General features: G+C 44.5%; 1 protein-coding gene across 1 annotated transcript in view; it reads right to left on the bottom strand.

Annotated features, from left to right (window-relative positions):
• MED13L (mediator complex subunit 13L) overlaps window positions 1–19,537 on the bottom strand; it is a 154,533-nt gene that overhangs the window by 61,232 nt on the left and 73,764 nt on the right. The window contains 2 exon segments of the mRNA XM_056518010.1: window positions 6,774–6,857; window positions 7,695–7,779. Of these exon segments, the coding sequence (XP_056373985.1) occupies window positions 6,774–6,857; window positions 7,695–7,779 (169 nt within the window).

The following is a 19,537-nucleotide window of genomic DNA, read 5'->3' as shown; positions in this document are numbered from 1 at the left end:
TCAACTACCTAATGATAAAAATGAGCATGTCTGATGTCCTCAAAAGGTGCTTTCTACAGCCCCAGGGGGGGGTTGTGCTATTCCAGCAAGGGCATGTGAGAAGACATGCTGTAGTTGGGGGTTAGATTGGCTGGAATAATCAGAGTCACTCTCTGCATGCAGGGAGATAGATGGGAGGGGGGAAGCTGTCCTAATGACATCATGCCAGGAACTTGTCGACTTAAACCAGGTTGCCATAGCAACAGCTAATGTCTCCATGTCAGCCTGTGCATAATTACAACAGAGGAAGAAAACACACACGCGCTCGCGCACGGCCAAACAGACACACGCAAAGTATCAGACTATGGAATGAGAACAGATCTCTATTTATAGACTGATCACATGACATAAGGAGAAACACATACCAATGCACTGCACACTTCTACCACCTTCCATACTCAGGACATACCTTACTGCTGCTATTATGCTTCAGACAGGTGGCATCTACTGAGTGCCCACCTATACACCATCTGTCATTAAATCATTTTATTTATTCCCTTTAAATTGGGCTGGAAGTTCATGGCATGTGGGATTTCTGATGTCTACTATACCATCATCATACTAGGGTGAATTAACTGAAGAATGTGTGAGTTCTATAGACACATGAGGGATTCTCTGCCCATTTATACCTGGGCAACCTTGTGACCATTTCATGTATAACAAAGACTATCACCATAAGCATTTCTGCTGGGGCATTGTCATTTACTAAGAACCCAATCACACAATGTACAGGAAAGTCACAACTTTGTGTCTAACCCTCCTTTTGATCTAAAAAGACAATGTCACATTGGAGCAGAGGAACATTTCATAAGGAAATAGGGAATTTTTCCCCTTTTTACTTGTGCTGCACAAAATACTACACACTCCGACTATTTGTACAAGAGAATGACCCATACTTGAAAAAGGTTTGTTTACTTTAGTGATCAAAAAAAGAGAAACAACATGGTCGCACAGCCACAACTTGTACTATGAACTATTTCCTTCTCAGCATCATTTCAAAAACTAACAGGGTATTAGTGTACCTTTAGATGAAAACATGCCAGCCCACTCGCCACAATAAGGCCACCTGATAAGAGTGGGGCCCTAAACTAACACCAAGCCCACAGAGATGACTCCGTGGCCAGGCAGCCCCACTGGTGCCTAACCAAGCCCCCAGCTGTGGACCACCCCACAGACTAAGAACCACAGCAACAATGGCCACCACAGAGCATTACACCAGTGTGAACACCTACCATGTGCTCCCTGCCAGAGGGCTAGGAGGAAACCCATATGCAGCCTCCTGCTAATTAAAACAGCCTGGGCAGAATGGGTGGAGTGGAGTGCTGGCTATTTATCAGCAGGAGACTGCGTATGTGTTTTTAGCATTCTCTCAGCCCTCTGGCCAGAAGCACATGATAGGTGATCTCACTGGTGTGGTGTTCTGCAACGGCCATTGTTGCTGTGATGCTCTGTCTGTGGCCCAAAACTGGGGGCTTGGTCGGGCAGCAGCGGAACAGCCTGGCCACTGGGTCAGCCCTCCTGTGGGCTTGGTGTTAGTTTAGGGACCCACTCTTATCAGGTGGCCTTGAAGTGGCAAGTGGGCTTGCAAGTTTTGATCTAAAGGTACACTAAAAACCTAATCGTTTTTGAAACTATACTGAAAAGCAAATAGATCGTAATACAAGTGAATGGGCAGCCATGTTCTGTTTCTCTCTTTTTGAGTGACTTTAGTGATCAATTTCCTTTAAAATGCAGAGCAAAACATTTTAAAAAGGGGCTAAACACTGCCCCACCAAGTGCACCCATGCATTACACAGACATCCATTTAGTTTGACAAGACAAACTCTTTATAGAAGAATCCCAGGAGTCTAGTGAATCAACAAACCAAAAAAAAAAAAAAGCATATATACACATACACACACACACACACACACACACACACACACACACACATATACACACCTCAACAATGCCAACAAACGCTATAATGCATAAATCCCCTTGCAGGGGAAAAAAAAAAATAAAAAAGACAGCCACTAGTTGAGATCTTATGGCCCAGATTTATCAACCTGTAGCAACCAAGGACAGCTTTCATTTTACCAGAACGTGTTAAAATATGAAAACTAAGCTGTGATTGGTATTATTTCCAAACAGGCATTTTCAAGTGGCAGCCCTGAAGCCTTTGTTAGGCCCTGAACTATTAAATAAAACAGTCAGCTCTGGTGAACAAGGAAAGCGCAAAAAGGAGATTTTTTTTTTGTACTCACCGTAAAATCTTTCTCATAGCCTTCATTGGGTGGACACATGAGACCATGGGTATATGCTCGTCACTAGGAGGCGCTGACACTAGGAACAAGTCGGCTCCTCCCTGGCAGGATATACCCGCCCACTGGAAGTGAGGTAATCAGTTTTGTCACAAAGCAGTAGGAGAAGCCAACCAAGAGACAAGTCCGAAGTACCCTAGAAAAGGAATCCCGGAGAAACACCCAAGAACAGGAAAAGGCTATCTAGACAAGAATGAAGACATGAGTGGGTGCTGTGTCCCCCAACAAAGGCTAAAAGAGATTTTATGGAGTGTACAAAAAAAAAAATCTCCTTTTCTCGGTGGCTCTTCATTGGGGGGGGGAACACAGACCATGGGACGTACCAAAGCAGTCCCTGAAGTGGGAAGGCCATCACCAGAGGAAGGGAGTCAGTCCGGAGACTGAACCCAGCCGGCTGGAAGACTCACTGATGAGATCCTGGGTTAAAAAGGCAACCAAGGCCTGGAACTGAGCGTCCGGCAGTTCCCACTGTCCATGGAGATTGACTAGGACCTTCCTTAGAAGAGACTCTAAAGCAACAGGCAAAAGAGAGAGACAAGAATGGGCGATGCAGAGACCCGATGGGCCGAACCAACCTGGAAGGAGGTAGAAAATCCAACTCCAAGAAGCGCAGAACCAGGCAGAGGGAGAGTCTGGTTGGAAACAAAAAAGGAAAAGGGAATGACAAGAAAACCCCATACAGAGGACAAACCGAAACCAGAGAACCTGGCGAGAAAACGCCAGGGAGAGCCGAAGGCGAGTCAGTCAAGATGAAGACCAGAAACTTCTGGAAAAGAGAGAAGAACCATCTCTGGAGAAGCAGGTTGCAGAAGATCCGAACCAAAAAGCTGTAGGCGCCAAAAACCACTGTCCCAGGGGCACAGCGTGAGCACCCAGGGAGAAGAGAGGATGCCACACAGGACAGCGGGAGGAAACACAGCCATGCTGCAGCCGAAAAATGGCCTGACTGGAAAAACCTGGTAGACAGGCTTACCGTACAACCCAGAAGTAAATAGACCCTGAAGGAGGAAACAAAGTAAAGAGTAACCCAGAAACCCAGAATGGCCATATGGAATTGAAGACTCTCGAGTCACCGGGAGGTGCCTCACCTGTAGGGGGAGCAAACCCAACAACCGCGAACAGTTTTGGGAGACAAACTGCTGTGTCAGGACAAGAAGAAGAGCAGTACAGAAAGACCGATCCACAAAGGGATAGCAGAGAAGCCTGGGCAGGGGCACTCTATACGTGCCCGAGACCACAATCCTCACGAAGGCCCGAAGGATCAGGAGGACCGACCCAGAGAATAAAGGTACACCACAGCAGTCTAGGACAGAGCCCAAAACAAGGATTAATTGATCTTGCACCCAGCGGTCAGAGCAAACCAGAGCACTCCCAGCAACATCTCGTCAGGACGGGAACGGAGGGAAAAGCAAAAGGGAACCCAGTGGCACGAGAAGGTTACTCCAATTGATCAGAGTGGCAGTGTAGCACCACCGACACTGACAAAGGGACACCCTTCCCGGATATTGCGCCAAGAAAGGAAGAGAGCAATGGCAGACTGGCTGTCGTTGAGCTATACACAATTGCATAAACCCCTCCTACAGAGCAAAATGCACTAGCTGCATGAGCAGCAGTAGACAACCAGAAACTGGAGGGGAGCCAAGCTGCAATAGTGAGCATTAAGCACACAAGCAGAGCGAAAAGCACTTCCGATCACTTCCAGCAAATAAAAAACAAAGGCCAAGCAAGGTACCCCACCATGGCTCCATCTTGGCAGAAGAAAGTGCTCAGTGAAATAGTCCCCCTAGTGGAGGGAAAAAACAAGGGGAGGTGAATACGAAACTCAGGCACTGAACGTACCAAGCTTCCTGATCCCAGTACCCCCTGTGGAAGGGAATTTCCCAAGAGTGCCATGTACTGTAGGAGCAAGGAAATGCCGCACTACAGTAACGGATCAAAGCACTGGGTGAATGTAGCCCCCAGGGACCCTGGGAAAACACACAGAGGCACGGAGGAGACATGTGTCCCCAGAGGTATTTGAATCCAAGACACTGGAGCTGGGAGATACAAAGACATAACTAAGAATTTAAGTAAGAAGCACATGGGGGTATTGGGGCAAAACCTTGGACCCTGTGAAAAAGGGGGAGGGGGGGGGCAGATGGTGCGGTCATCCTGGCCGATGAATAAAGCAACAGAGCAGGCGCCTGAGCCACCCCGTACAGGAGCCCAGGAAGATACCCGGAGGAATTGGGGGGGGGGGGGGGCTTCAGAACAGGCCGTCACCCCAGCAGGCCCCATGCTTGAACAGAGGTGCTCAACTGCCCCAGACCTGTGGAAACTATTACACAGGAAGGCCTGAGGTACACCCCACCAAAAAGGAGGGGAGGAAGGTACTACATGAGCAGGGTTTCCAGACCATATATAGGGACACAGACATGGATACCTCATGATAGTAGAGGGGTACCTAGACTGCCACCACGAGAAGGGAACCACAGACATCCAAATGTCCAGAAGCATGGAAACTAGTCTCAGCACCCAACGGCGTGCCACAACCATGCCCTGAGAAGACTAACGTTACGCTGTTAGAAGGGGAACCGAGAGTGCTGTTGCAAGGTCCATAGAACCTGCAGGAAACGCCCACACCCCACTTCTTAATGGCGCTACACACCAGAACTGCAGTTGCAGACTAAAGAGATTAAGGACAAATGAGATGCAAAAATATGCCGACAAAGCCTGACTTACCAGCAGAAAGGTCCAATGAATCCACAGAGCCACTTCCTGGGAACTTCACATTGAAAGTGAGTCATCGGACATCTGGAGCTGCAGGAATGGGGAATGTGACCTGATGGATGAAAAAACCATGCAGACAGTCTGGCTAATTGGCATATGGACCATGGATACACCGGTCCTGTCCTCTGAACCACACACTGAAAGTGGTTTACCAGCCATTATCCGTGATAGCAGCAGGCCCGTGGAGAGGGACCTGGGAAAGTAAGGAACCCTGCAAACCACTACGTGGTGCATTGTGAAAGGCTTATGGAGCAACATGGGGTCCCTCGCTCAGAACTACACCTTGGCAGTGGGATACCTGAACTGAAGGTGTGGGAAGTGTATGGTAGGAGACCCGACATAGTAGTAAACCATGCAGACCACCGCCCGGTTGACTGCAATACGGTTCTTGAACGCACAGAGTCACTTTTGCGAACCCTCCCACTGAAAGTGGGGTACTGGAGTGCGGCCGATTTGATGGGTGACCCCCAAGCAGAAGAAAGTCTGACTGACGTCAATCAAGTGTACCTGCAGGGGATCCTCTTCCAGATGTCTCCCACCAGCAGTGAGGTACTGGAAACCCCAGCCTTGCACGCGGCAGCCCAGGGATGGGAGACAGACTGTGTAGGAAACCGTGCAGACAACAGTCTGGCGGAACGAGTACACTTCCAGGTGCTGACGAAAAATGAACAAAAAGGTATATCACCGATCACTGTGCCCCCCTTGGTCGCAGGTGGGAAGACAAGGAGGCCTAGGAGCCATGGATAGAATTCCCACAACCCTAGGAGATCGGGGGAGGCTGAGGAGCCATGGATTGCATCCCTGTCACCCTGTATAGGGTCCATAGGACACATCAGGGCACTTCTTCGGACACCGCGCACTGGTAGTGGGGTAGCGGAACTCGAGCCGCAGAGACATCAGGCATGTGAGAAATGAAATGCGGCAGAGGAATCACACAGACCACTGTGGTGCGACAAGCGCCACCAGCACTCTGTGCCGGTGCCTAAGCAGTAAATCGTGTGCCCCGGCAAGTCACCACACAGCTGCACTAAGCCAGCAGCTGTGTACAGCCAGCAGTGACTGTGGGGCAGGGAGCCGCGAACTACACAGAAGTGGTGATTCAGCACGCTGTAGGAGCAGGCTTCCGCTGAGCTGTAGGAGAGAGGGCCATGAACCAGGGAGTCAGAGGAGGGAGACAGCCTCTGACATCCCTGGTAGCATGAACGACTACTGCAGCGCCCTAAGCCTGGAGGACTCCCTGCGGGAGGAGGGGCGGAGCTATGAGAGGCACAGAAAGGGGCTGGGCCTTTGCTATCCGGTGCTCCAGAGTCCTCCCCCTCAGTCTCAAAATTACTGCTCCAAGCATGGGGAGAAGGGGGGCAGAGCTACCTGCTGCCATTATGGGTCCCACTGGCCAGCAAGCGCCGGAGGAGATCAGACCAGCTGAAGTAAAGAAAAGTACAGGGAGCTGGCGGCTGCCCTGAGACATGTGGGATTGCTATTCAATAGGAAAGCCTGCTATCTTACTTCCTTTATAAGCATCCTTATACTAAGTGTTACTGCCTGGTAAGGTTTCAAAACAAAAAGAGCAACAGCCCCAAATAAAGACACTTTTCTGCTCTTATTTAGATCCCCCAAATGTTTTTCAAGAGTCATACAACGAGGGGAGGATATGAATCTTACCTCTTTGAAACTGATTTTTCCTCTCTTTCACTGGGCTTCACAAACCATTTTCCAATCCGCACAAAACTTTTATCAAGCAAACACCTAGAAAAATAAAATTTTTGTTCATGAGCATTAGGTTCTTATGTTCCATATTAGTCACAAGTAAGACACTGAAACAATCCCCCCCATCCTGAGCCAAGCACTTATGGTAGTTTATTGCATAACTACAAATATAAACAATGTAAAACTGCCAGAATATAACACTGAATGAAAAGACCACCATGCTTTCAGCCTTATAATTAACTTTCTGCATGTTACAGCCACAAATACAATAAAGACATGAACTATGCCTAAGGCACTAGGGTTTCCAATAAAACTTACAGTTTATTAGTAACTCTTAAAAATTTCTATAAACGGTAAATATTGATGTTTTAGCCACACATGACCTATCAAGCCAGAATAGCTGAAATGTCACTGTTTTGCCATTGGCAACATTATTTGGCAAGTTTTATTGGAAACTGGTTCCTCGGACACCATATATCTTGCAAGTATCTGACTAGTACTGTACTGAGTTACAGTGTACCTATATTTTCATTAAACTTTTGACATTTCAGAGGTATTGATTGTGGGGGTCTGCATGCTGAGACACCCACGATCAGTAAAATGTGCGAGAAGATCCACTTCCTTTTATTCTCCTACTCTTCTCATGAAAGAATAGATCCAAAGAAAGTTGGCAAGTCTGTATACCGCTTGCTCCGCTTTCACAAGCAGAGCAGAGTGGAAAATGCACAGCAGACCACTTCTCCCCATTCCCAAGGGTCTCAGTACCCTGACCCCACCGATGAAAATTTCTGACATGGTACCCTCTAAGCAAAAAGACAACATGTGGTGCATGTGAAATGTGTCAAACAATGTAATAAAATGACATAGACCTCTTACCTTTCTAACAGGTTGTGAATGGCCTTAAAAAGTAGTGTCCGACACTCATAGGACAGACCATTATCCCACAGTCCCTCCTCTTGCACTACAAAAGCAAGCACAAATTTCCAATTCAGTGGAATGTTAAAAGGACAGATTGATGCACAGAATATCACACATTTATACCAGGTTTAACAAATAATCCATTTTCTGTTCAAACTGTCTGACATTCTATAGTCCAGAGCACATCTGTTTAATACTGTCTATAACTAAAACATGTTCCAATACTAGGTGGCTGTGTTCCCTTTAATATCACACCTCTTCTCTAGCCAGAGAGGGTGACCTATTGGAGATTTTGGGACCAGGTGGGATCATGCATACGAGGGAATGTGACAGGACAAATCCATTTTGGGTAAAGGTCTCCAAGCGTTGCAATTTTCTTATGCTGCTGAGATGCCCCAAACTTAACCAAAAAAACGTATAAAAAGGAGGAAGGAAGGCGCCCATTCATTATAAGGTTTAACCAGTTCACAGAAAGAAAAGAAAACAACCCTTCTGTGGATCTATTATACATAGACACACACGTTAGTTTATACTTTTGTTCTTCCAGAAAGTTTATTGCTGATATTTTCCTACATCTCTTATGTGCTTATATTCTACAGGTTACAGACTGGTGACATGAATGTACATACATAGTGGGGGATTAAGAAAAATTGTCTGATTTTGCCCATAGCAACCAATCACAGCTCAGCTTTCATATGTTATTGAGCTCTGGCAAAGTGAATGCAGCACTGTGATTGGTTGTTATGGGCATCACAAGACAGGAGTTTACAGTTTTTATTTATTCCCCTGACTGTATACGTAATCTATTCAGCCTAGCCTCAATGCTGTCCTTCTGGTGAACTGTAACTGATGGTATAACAGTCCTGTGCGCCCCCTTGTGTATTATGTCTATTATATTATTCATAAAAACTAGTCAGTCCCCATAAAAGCCATCTTACATGTAGCAAGCATCAGGCCATAGGCCAACTACTAGATTGTGGTTCATCACATAGGTGGACAATGTCTTTTTTTCTATACCATAGAATGCGACCAATTAACCCTTAATGTTCTAAAGTTGAATATCACCGGCTACTTTGAGGAAATTATATACCGATGAGGTTGATTTGCTTCGATATGCCCCCAATTTTAAGTACTGAAAACATTTTAGTGAATAAAAACAACAAAATGTTTATTCCCAGAGGCAGATTATGTTTGCAGGTATAGGCACACAACAAATATCAACGGCGCACAGACCCCTACAGGTTCTTCCATGACTGTACACATTTTTACTTACTTAAAGGAGTACTCTGGTGGAAAAGAAATGTATTTAAAGGGGTACTCTGGCGCTAAAACATCTTATCCCCTATCCAAAGGATAGGAGATAAGATGCCTGATCACGGGGGTCCCGCCGCTGGGGATCACACAGCACCCCATTACATGTTCGCTCCGGGTCTGATGACTGCCGATCACCGGGCCAGAGTATTAGGATGTCACAGCTCCGTCCCCGTGTGACGTCATGCTCCGCCCCCTCAATGCAAGCCTATGGGAGGGGGCGTGACAGCTGTGCTGCGTGAAAGATCACGGGGGTCCCCAGCGATCAGGCATCTTATCCCCTATCCTTTGGATAGGAGATAAGATGTCTTAGCACCGGAGTACCCCTTTAAATAATCTGGTGTCAAAGTTAAACAGATTTGTAAATTAGGCTGCATTTACACCACGTTTTTACAATACAGTTCCTGTATACCATTTCAGAGTGAAAACTGTCTGGAACCGTATTGAAAACCGTATGCATAGATTCTCCATTGAAAACCGTATGCCAAACGATGCATCTGGTTGTGTCCATTTTGCATCTAGTACGGTTTTGTCCCTTTTCTTTCCCCCGTAACCTACCACGGTTTTTGGTCCGGGTGAAAAACCGTATTGAAACCATATAATTTTTTTTTTTTTTTTTTAAACATAGGAGTCAATGGGAACCGTACAGTTCCATCCGGTTTTTGCCAAACGGTTTTTGACTTTGTACAGTTTTTTTCTTGGAATTTCAATCAAACAAGTGAAACTTTATTCATAATGGAGTGAAAAGTTAAAAACGTATACGTTTTCTTCTTTAAAAAAAAGGATGCAACCAGACATCATTTTTCAACCAGTATACGGTTTACAACCGTATACAGGTTAACATTTGTACACACATTTTGATACAGTTTAGTCTGGTTTTGAGGAATTCTTTTTTTCATCAAAAACCTGATACAAGAACTGTATTGCTAAAACATGGTGTGAATGTAGCCTTAATTAGCTCTTTCCAGTCTGATCACAGTGCTCTCTGCATAACAAACCTCTCCTGCTCCAGGCAGTTCCTGACACAAACAGAGGTGTCAGCAGAGAGCACTGTGGTTAGACTGGAAAAACTACACAACTGGATATCTGGATAATAGAACAGCTGATAAGAACTGGTAGGCTAAAGATTTTTAAATAGACGTAAGGCTGCTTTCATACTATAAAGTTCCTCCATTTTAAAGATCAGTTATAATGTCCCATTAAGAAAACCCTTAAAACAGCCATTCCAAAATCCCATTAAAGTCTATGGGATTTTTACATTATTCGTTTTAACCAGTCATAGCCAGTTATGAATAACAGTCGTTATTTTGTGACGGGAGAAAAATAGTGCATGTAATGTTTTTTTTCTCCCGTCACAAAATAGCGTCCGTTATTCATAACTGGCTATGACTGGTTAAAACGAATAATGTAAAAATCCAATATACTTTAATGGGATTTTATAACGGCCGTATGGGATTTTGTAATGGACGTTTTTATCAGGGTCTTCCTAACGGAACGTTATAACGGATCTTTGAAACGGAGGAACTTTATAGTGTGAAAGCAGCCTAAATTTACAAATCTGTATAACTTTCTGGAACCAGTTGATCAGAAATTTTTTTTCCCCCAAACTAAGTAGCCCTTTAAATTGAACGTGGTATGTTACAAAATTTGCTGAACTTGTTTTAGTATACCCATGGGTTGTTGATATAAATCCAAAAAGCCACTCTATTATGACACATGTAACCCTGGAATGGCTGATGTATCTAGAAATCATTCTAGAATTCAACAAGGGTTCCAGCAGCGAGGCTGCCAGTGACAAGACATTTATCTCTGGGAAGTTGGGGGCAGGGGGCGTTCATTGTAGATAATCCCTTTAAAAAGGAGCAAAGAACCCTACTGCACAAAGCCATTATTGGGCTAAAAGGCCACCCGACGAATGAGGAAACCCATTGTTGGCCAATAGATAGGGTTTAGCCTGACCTAAAAATGTTTTCGACAGCCGCACATCTCCCTGTGTAATAGCTGACAAATGACAAGCAAAGAGCCCATTTGTGCCGCCCTCCATGCACAATGGTTGATCTCTGTAAAATGTTCTTCAAACGAGCGCCAACCAACAAAATCGGCGCACGTTTACACTACGCATCAGCCCATGTAATAGGGCCCTTAGAGACCAGAAAATACTGAAATCTAAACAAATGGGGGAATTTACCATTAGCGCAGATTTCTGCACAATGAAAAACCTACTGCATAAGTGTGTGGTTTTCCCAGTGTGGTGCAAAAGTATTATGTTGCACATGTCACTTCATAAATTTGAGCAAATGACCGGAATCCCCTGGATAGTGCAAAAAAGGGTGAAAAGTTCACACACATTTTTACATCAGCTGGTCACTGGAGTACAGTTGCACAAAAATGTACTTTTAAGCAAGTGATAAATTCAGCACCCCAATCTGCTAGGCACGCCACCTGGAAGCACAACGTACACAATTCATGCTCTCTTTTGTCCCTTTATAGGATTGCCACAGTTCTAAGGTCATCACAACAAGCTAACAGTAACCCATCACTTTAATGGTATAAGATTCCTATTCTTCAGCTACTTTGCCAGGACCGCCTTGTGGCAAAACCTTTCCCAGTCAGACCTTCCCGCCTTCATTTGCCTGTTCACAGCCAGTAACATAATATGGTACCTTACAGCATTCTGTACAGATGTGTAAAATGTATCTAATAAAGGAGATTTACTCCATATGCGTTCCATCAGATATAAGAAGTTACCTAATACATACATTTGTACTCCAACATGCCAACCAAAAGTCATATAGAAGCCACATGTATACTTTACAGGGAACACCATATCTGAAGGCGCACACAGATTCTACTTGTGTTTCCCAACCAGGGTGCCTCCAGCTGTTGTAAAACTACAACTCCCAGCATGCCCGGACAGCCAGCAGCTGCCTGGGCATGCTGGGAGTTGTAGTTTTGCAATCGCTGGAGACCCTCTGGTTGGGAAACACTGGATTATACAGACAGGGAGGAGGCATGCTGCAGCCCAGCACCACCAGTTTGACTCTTCAGCTGCCAACAAGAGAGGCACTTTTACAACTTTACAAATTGTGACAGAGCTGACATATTCCCCTTAAATGGCGGTCGCAGATGACAAGAAGTCATCTAGCAGATATGGTTTTGGGGGAGAGCTGTGTCAAGGCTGCATTATGTGGAGTGCCAAAACAAAGAACAAGAATGCAATGTTGTAAAGTGCATGCCATACAGAAAAGTAACATCAAAAACAAGGTGGATTATTTGGAAAATAGGTTCAAACGGAACAGAGATTGCAAAAGATGCAAAGTCAGCGCTAAACCTTCCCATTCTTTACACCCAGCAGCGGAAAGTATTCCTGTGAAACGATCCAGTCTGGCCGGCTAGGATAAGCATGAATACAATGCACTGCTCTGGAATCTTATTGACTTAACAGAAAGAATGTGGTGATGTTTCCACCCAAAACACTATTCACTGAACCTCAGGTTGTATGGCTTCCCAGCTGAGGGCGGCAGTGAAGCAGTTAAAGGGAGAAGGTAGTTCTCCCCTGCTCAGCACTGCTGTGCTTTATGTGGTCTCTCCAACCAATTGGTGAGAAGCTGCTGCAGCACATGTTCCATCCACAACAGAGGGGGAGCTGCTAATGGGGGACTTGGATCTGTGCCTGGCCTCATCACTCACAGACACAAGGGGGAGGGAAGTGCAGGGCCAGAGATGCAGAAAGGAAAGTACAGGATAAAAGACACAAAAAGGGGAGGAGGGGAGGAAGAGGGAGGGGGACGTGGGGATAGAAGGGAGGCCTGCTTGTACCCTTGTCTGCTGCTGTCATTCCTCATACATACAATGAAAAAAACCTCATTCAATTCTTCTGTCCAGCCACATGCGTATGTTACAACTACTGTACTTGTGGGACTGACCCTACAAAACGTGAGCAAAGAAAAAGGAGTAACACAGCTATATATAAGGCCAGCTTTAATACTTGTCCAAAGCCCACCTAAGGACCAGAAGAAGGTGCAAATCTTTCCATTATATCGTTTTTCCTCTGTGTTCCATTCCTGGTTTTGTCTAAAAAAAAAAACCACTGAACAAAATCATTTTTGAACCCAACCTTCTGCCTAACCGCAAATGTTACTTCTATTACAGGGCTCCAATCCACATCCCAATACCATTATGTGATCGGTAATGTCAGGCGGCTCCAGATGATCAATAATCTTATAGCCACATAGTGGAGACATAAGATCATGAGAGAAAACTGGGACCTCTGGCTGCCTGTGAGAATACACTTCTCTACGTCCTCAACAGAAGACAACTGCATTAGGGACCACAGTTCTTTCCTATAGATATACAATTCTTTCATGCTAAGAACATACCCCAGCCGGATCAGCCCGTGACTCCATTTACTTTAACCTCTTAAGGACGCAGGGCGTATCCATACGCCCGTGGGAATTCCGGTCCCCACCGCTAGCCGGTTGGGGACCGGAGCCGGATGCCTGCTGAAATCGTTCAGCAGGCATCCCGGCATATCGCCCAGGGGGGTCATTATCGCCCAGGGGGGTCACAATTCAGTCCAGCGATCTGCGGCGATTCCGGGTCAATCGGGTCTCCAGTGACCCGGAATTACTGGCTGTTCGAGGCCACCTCACGATCGCCCTGATTCGTCGGCCGGATTACCGGCCGACCAATCAGGGCGCCTGCTGCGGGTGTCACTCCCGCTCCGCCCCTCTTCCGGAGGGCGTGAGCGGGTGCGGGAAGATGACCCCGGGTGCTGGGGACCCCGATCCCCGGCGTCAATGTTGGGATCGGGGCCCCAGGAGCGACGGCGGCAGCGAGGGACAGTCCTGTGATGAAGCAGCAGCAGGAGGGGAGTGACAGCGTCCTGCTGTTGCTTAGCAACAGCTCCCAGCATGCAAAAAGGGCATGCTGGGAGCTGTAGTTATGCAACAGCAGGAGGCAGACCACCACAACTCCCAGCATTCCGTTATGGGCATGCTGGGACTTATGGTTTTGCAACAGCTGGAGGCACATTTTTTCTATGGAAAAGTGTACCTTCAGCTGTTGTGTAACTACAACTCCCAGCTTGCACAATCAGCTAAAGTGCATGCTGGGAGTTGTAGTGGTGCATCTGCTGGTTGCATAACTACAACTCCCAGCATGCCCGTTGGCTGTCGGTGACTGCTGAGAGTTGTAGTTTTGCAACAGCTGAAGGCACACTGGTTGTGAAACTTAGAGTTTTTTTTTACCTAACTCAGTGTTTCACGACCGGTGTGCCTCCAGCTGTTGCAAACTACAACTCCCAGCAGTCACCTTACACCATGCACCGTACATGCTGGGAGTTGTAGTTTTGCAACAGCTGGAGGCACACTGGTTTTGAAACACTGAGTAAGGTCACAAATTCCGTGATACATAACCAGTGTGCCTACAGCTGTTGCAAAACTAAAACTCTCAGCATGTACAGTCTGTCAGCGCTTGCTGGGAGTTGTAATTTTGCAACAGCTGGATGTCCCCCCCAATGTGAACGTACAGGGTACACTCACATGGGCGGAGGATAACAGTGAGTATCGGGCTGCAAGTTTGAGCTGCAGCAAATTTTCTGCAACAGCTCAAACTGCCAGCGAGAAACTACTGTGAACCCCCTGCCCGTGCGACTGTACCCTAAAAACACTACACTACCACAAAAAATAAAATAAAAAGTAAAAAAACACTACATATACACATACCCCTACACAGCCCCCCTCCCCTCCCCAATAAAAATTAAAGCGTCTGGTACGCCACTGTTTCCATAACGGAGCCTCACTTTGGAGCCCTGTTGTATTTCAAGGCAACAGTTAAGGGTCACATATGGGGTATCGCCGTACTTGGGAGAAATTGGGCTTCAAATTTTGGGGGGTATTTTCTGCTTTTACCCTTTTTAAAAATGTAAAGTTTTTGGGAAAAGCAGCATTTTAGGTAAATTTTTTTTATTTTTTTTTTACATATGCAATAGTCGTGAAACGCCTGTGGGGTATTAAGGTTCACATTACCCCTTGTTACGTTCCCCGAGGGGTCTAGTTTCCAAAATGGTATGCCATGTGGTTTTTTTTTCTGTTCTGGCACCATAGGGGCTTCCTAAAGGTGACATGCCCCCCAAAAACCATTTGACGCTCCTTCCCTTCTGAGCCCCCTACTGCGCACGCCGAACACTTTACATAGACATATGAGGTATGTGCTTACTCGAGAAAAATTGGGTTTCAAATACAAGTAAAAATTTTCTCCTTTTTACCCCTTGCAAAAATTCAAAAATTGGGTCTACAAGAACATGCGAGTGTAAAAAATGAAGATTGTGAATTTTCTCCTTCTCTTTGCTGCTATTCCTGTGAAACCCGTAAAGGGTTAAAGCGCTTACTGAATGTCATTTTGAATACTTTCGGGGGTGCAGTTTTTATAATGGGGTCATTTATGGGGTATTTCTAATATGAAGACCCTTCAAATCCACTTCAAACCTGAACTGGTTACTGAAAAAAAGCGAGTTTCAAAATTTTGTGAAAAATTTGAAAATTGCTGCTGAACTTTGAAGCCCTCTGGTGTCTTCCAAAAGTAAAAACTCATAAATTTTATGATGCAAATATAAAGTAGACATATTGTATATGTGAATAAAAAATTTTTTATTTGGAATATCCATTTTCCTTACAAGCAGAGAGCTTCAAAGTTAGAAAAATGCAAAATTTTCAAATTTTTCATCAAATTTGGGGATTTTTCACCAAGAAAGGATGCAAGTTACCAAAAAATTTTACCACTACGTTAAAGTAGAATATGTCACGAAAAAACTATCTCGGAATCAGAATGATAACTAAAAGCATTCCAGAGTTATTAATGTTTAAAGTGACAGTGGTCAGATTTGCAAAAAATGGCCGAGTCCTTAAGGTGAAAAAGGGCTCAGTCCTTAAGGGGTTAATTACTAAAACCATAGTATGATAGGCCTGTAATTTTCATCATATGTATACCTCAACTATGAGAGGCATAATGAGAAAAAAAAATCCATAAAATCACATTGTCTGATTTTTAAAGAATTTATTTGCAAATTATGGTGGAAAATAAGTATTTGGTCACCTATAAACAAGACCTGTAACAACAACTTTAAGAGTCTCCTCTGTCCTCCACTCATTACCTGTATTAATATTAATATTATACCTAGTGAATGACCTGCAGAGAGCAGGGACCAAAGTAACAAAGGCTAACATCAGTAATACTACGCCACCAGGGACTCAAATCATGCAGTGCTAGACGTGTCCCCCTGCTTAAGCCAGTACATGTCTGGGCCCGCCTGAAGTTTGCTAGAGAGCATTTGGATGATCCAGAAGAGGATTGGGAGAATGTCCGATGAAAGGTCAGATGAACCAAATACCTTTTTGGTAAAAACTCAACTCGTCGTGTTTGGAGGAGAAAGTATACCTAGTTGCATCCAAAGAACACCATACCTACTGTAAAGCATGGGGGTGGAAACATCATGCTTTGGGGCTGTTTTTCTGCTAAGGGACCAGGACGACTGATCTGTGTAAAGGAAAGAATGAATGGGGCCATGTATCAAGAAATTTGGAGCAAAAACCTCCTTCCATCAACAAGGGCATTGAGCATGAAAATGATCCCAAACACAACGCCCGGGCAACGAAGGAGTGGCTTCATAAGAAGCATGTCAAGGTCAGGAATGGCCTAGCCAGTCTCCAGATCTCAACCCCATAGAAAACCTTTGGAGGGAGTTGAAAGTCTGTGTTGCCCTGCGACAGCCCCAAAACATCACTGCTCTAGAGGAGATCTGCATGGAGGAATGGGCCAAAATACCTGCAACAGTGTGTGAAAACCTTGTGAAGACTTACAGAAAAGGTTTGACCTTGGTCATTGCCAACAAAGTATATAACAAAGTATTGAGATGAACTTTTGTTATTGACCAAATACTTATTTTTCACCATAATTTGCAAATAAATTCTTTCAAAATCAAACTGATTTTATGGATTTTTATCATATCATCATCAATATGTCTCTCATAGTTGAGGTATACCTATGATGGAAATTACAGGCATCTCATCTTTTTAAGTGAGAGAACTTGCACAATTGGTGGCTGACTAAATACTTATTTGCCCCACTGTATGCCAAGAGTGTTTATACATATTAGTTTTTTTGCCCCACTGTATGCCAGGAGTGTTTATACATATTGCCATATGTCAGCCATTGACCACAATACAAACAAGATGCACATGCACAATGCAACACATTTACAACGAAAAGAAAAGTTATGGCTGTCAATTTTGCAAGAGGGTAACTATGACTACATACTGGCTGTCACTTTTATAGCAGCTGTCCAGCAACTGGGAACCTGCTATTACCAGTACTGAAAACTGCTGCAGAAGAGTGGCAACCAAAAAGTAGGGGGAAAATGTATCAATTTATATTTATAAAATTATATCTAATATTCATCCTTTTATTTCTTGTTTTAATCACAGGATGAAGAGGTCCACATGTTCAAAAACTGACAATGCAGAATGCAATGTCTAAACCTCACCCTGTTTAGTATGATCCCTGACCACTAGTTCTTTGCATTTTTCTTAGAAATATAGTGGGTATAAAAAAAAATAAAAAGTCTACAAGCCTTTTAAAATGCCACGTAACAAAAACAGAGATATAGACATACATGGTGTATGCCGCATTGGCAACTACAAAAACACACACACAAAAAAAGTTGCAGCAGCACTGTAGATTATATATAGAGGCTTTTAGTACATGTCGCCCAGTCAGAGGGTATCTGCCCAGCAGAGGGGAGTGGGGTGAGCATGCTCCGAAGTGAGGCCACCTCCGTGTGGTAGATGGTGGACACATTTTGATCAAAGAGTGCACTACAAGCCACCATTTTTGATCTATATTGCTGTTGCAACCTTCTATTTGTGCTTTTTAAGATGCCAAGTGCTGGTGATGTATATGAAAAATAGCTTTTCTCACCTTTAATGTGACCTATAACGTAAACAATGCAATTGTAAAAAAAATTGTACACTGGCTGCATAAGTGTGTACACCTTTAAACTAATACTTTGTTGAAGCATTTGTTTGATTTTATTACAGCACTCAGTATTTGTGGGTAGGAGTCTATCAGCATGGAACATCTTGATGTGGCACAATTTGCCCAATTTTTTGTTTTGTTTTTGCAAATGTCAGCCGGGCTTGGATTTTCTTTTTTCTTGGTCTTGCCACCCTACCAGATAACCTATTCATATGATGGACATGGGAGATTGTTGTCACATGTAGCACACAGTCAGTACTTGCCAGAAATTCCTGCAGCTCCTTTAATGTTGCAGTAGGCCTCTAGCATGCCTCCCTGACCATTCTTCTTCTTCTTTTCATCAATTTTGGAGGGGCCTCCAGTTCTGTAACATCTGTTTGGCCATATTTTCTCCACTTGATGAGGACTATCTTCACTGTGTTTCATAGTATATGTGATTCTTTAGAAATTCTTTTGTACCCTTCTCCTGACTGGACTTTCAACAATAAGTTTCCTCTGATGCTTTAGAAGCTCTCTGGGGACCATGGCTTTTGCTCGGAGATGCAACCAAGCAAGGAAAGTCAGGAAAATCCTACTAAGGGTACATTCACACCCCAATTGTGCGATACGGCCGCCGGTCAAATATGGACTCTGATCGGCTCATTTTTGAACCGTATCAGTTTTACTGACAGACTAAAAACTGTGGCAGACCATGTTTTCGGCAGGAGGCTGGCTGATGTGATTAATGGGGCAGAAACAGAGGGAGATTTATCAAAACCCGTGCAGAGGAAGAGTGGTGCAGTTGTCCATAGCAACCAATCAGATTGCTTCTTTCATTTTCCACAGGCCTCTTTAGAGGCCTGTGGAAAATGAAAGAAGCAATCTGATTGGTTGCTATGGGCAACTGCACCATTCTTCCTCTGCACGGGTTTTGATAAATCTCCCCCATAGTGTCTTCGTACCCTAATTCGGAACACAGCCACATCTCCAGTTATAAGAGGGTGTGCACACTTATGCAAACGGTTATTGGGGGGGCAGGAATTTATCTAGAGTGGTGTAGGTGAATATCTTTTTACCCTGTTAATTTGTGTGATAGAAGCTGTGTACATGTGTCAAGTTTATTATTAAGTGGTGCAGGGCGTGTGGTAAATATGGCGCTGATACACATTTTTACTTCAGTGCTCCATTTTGTATGGTGCCTCCCCTGTGACTTTAACCAGTGCGCCAAAATTGCAACATTTTACAAAGCTATTCACAGTCAGTTTTGTAAGCAAGGTTAGGGCTGGTGTAGATTTGTAACAAATTGTGAGAAATTGCTATGGTAAATTCTTGACCACTCCAAAAATGTTAACCAGACTACAGCATAGCTACACAACTTAAAGGGGTACTCCGGTGAAAACTTTTTTTCTTTTAAATCAACTGGTGCCAGAAAGTTAAACATATTTGTAAATTACTTCTATTAAAAAATCTTAATCCTT

This window comes from Hyla sarda, chromosome 1 (assembly GCF_029499605.1).
Source record: "Hyla sarda isolate aHylSar1 chromosome 1, aHylSar1.hap1, whole genome shotgun sequence".
Taxonomy (NCBI): Eukaryota; Metazoa; Chordata; class Amphibia; order Anura; family Hylidae; genus Hyla; species Hyla sarda.
The sequence above is the reverse complement of the archived record's forward strand: the minus strand, read 5'-3'. Positions and strand labels throughout refer to the sequence as shown.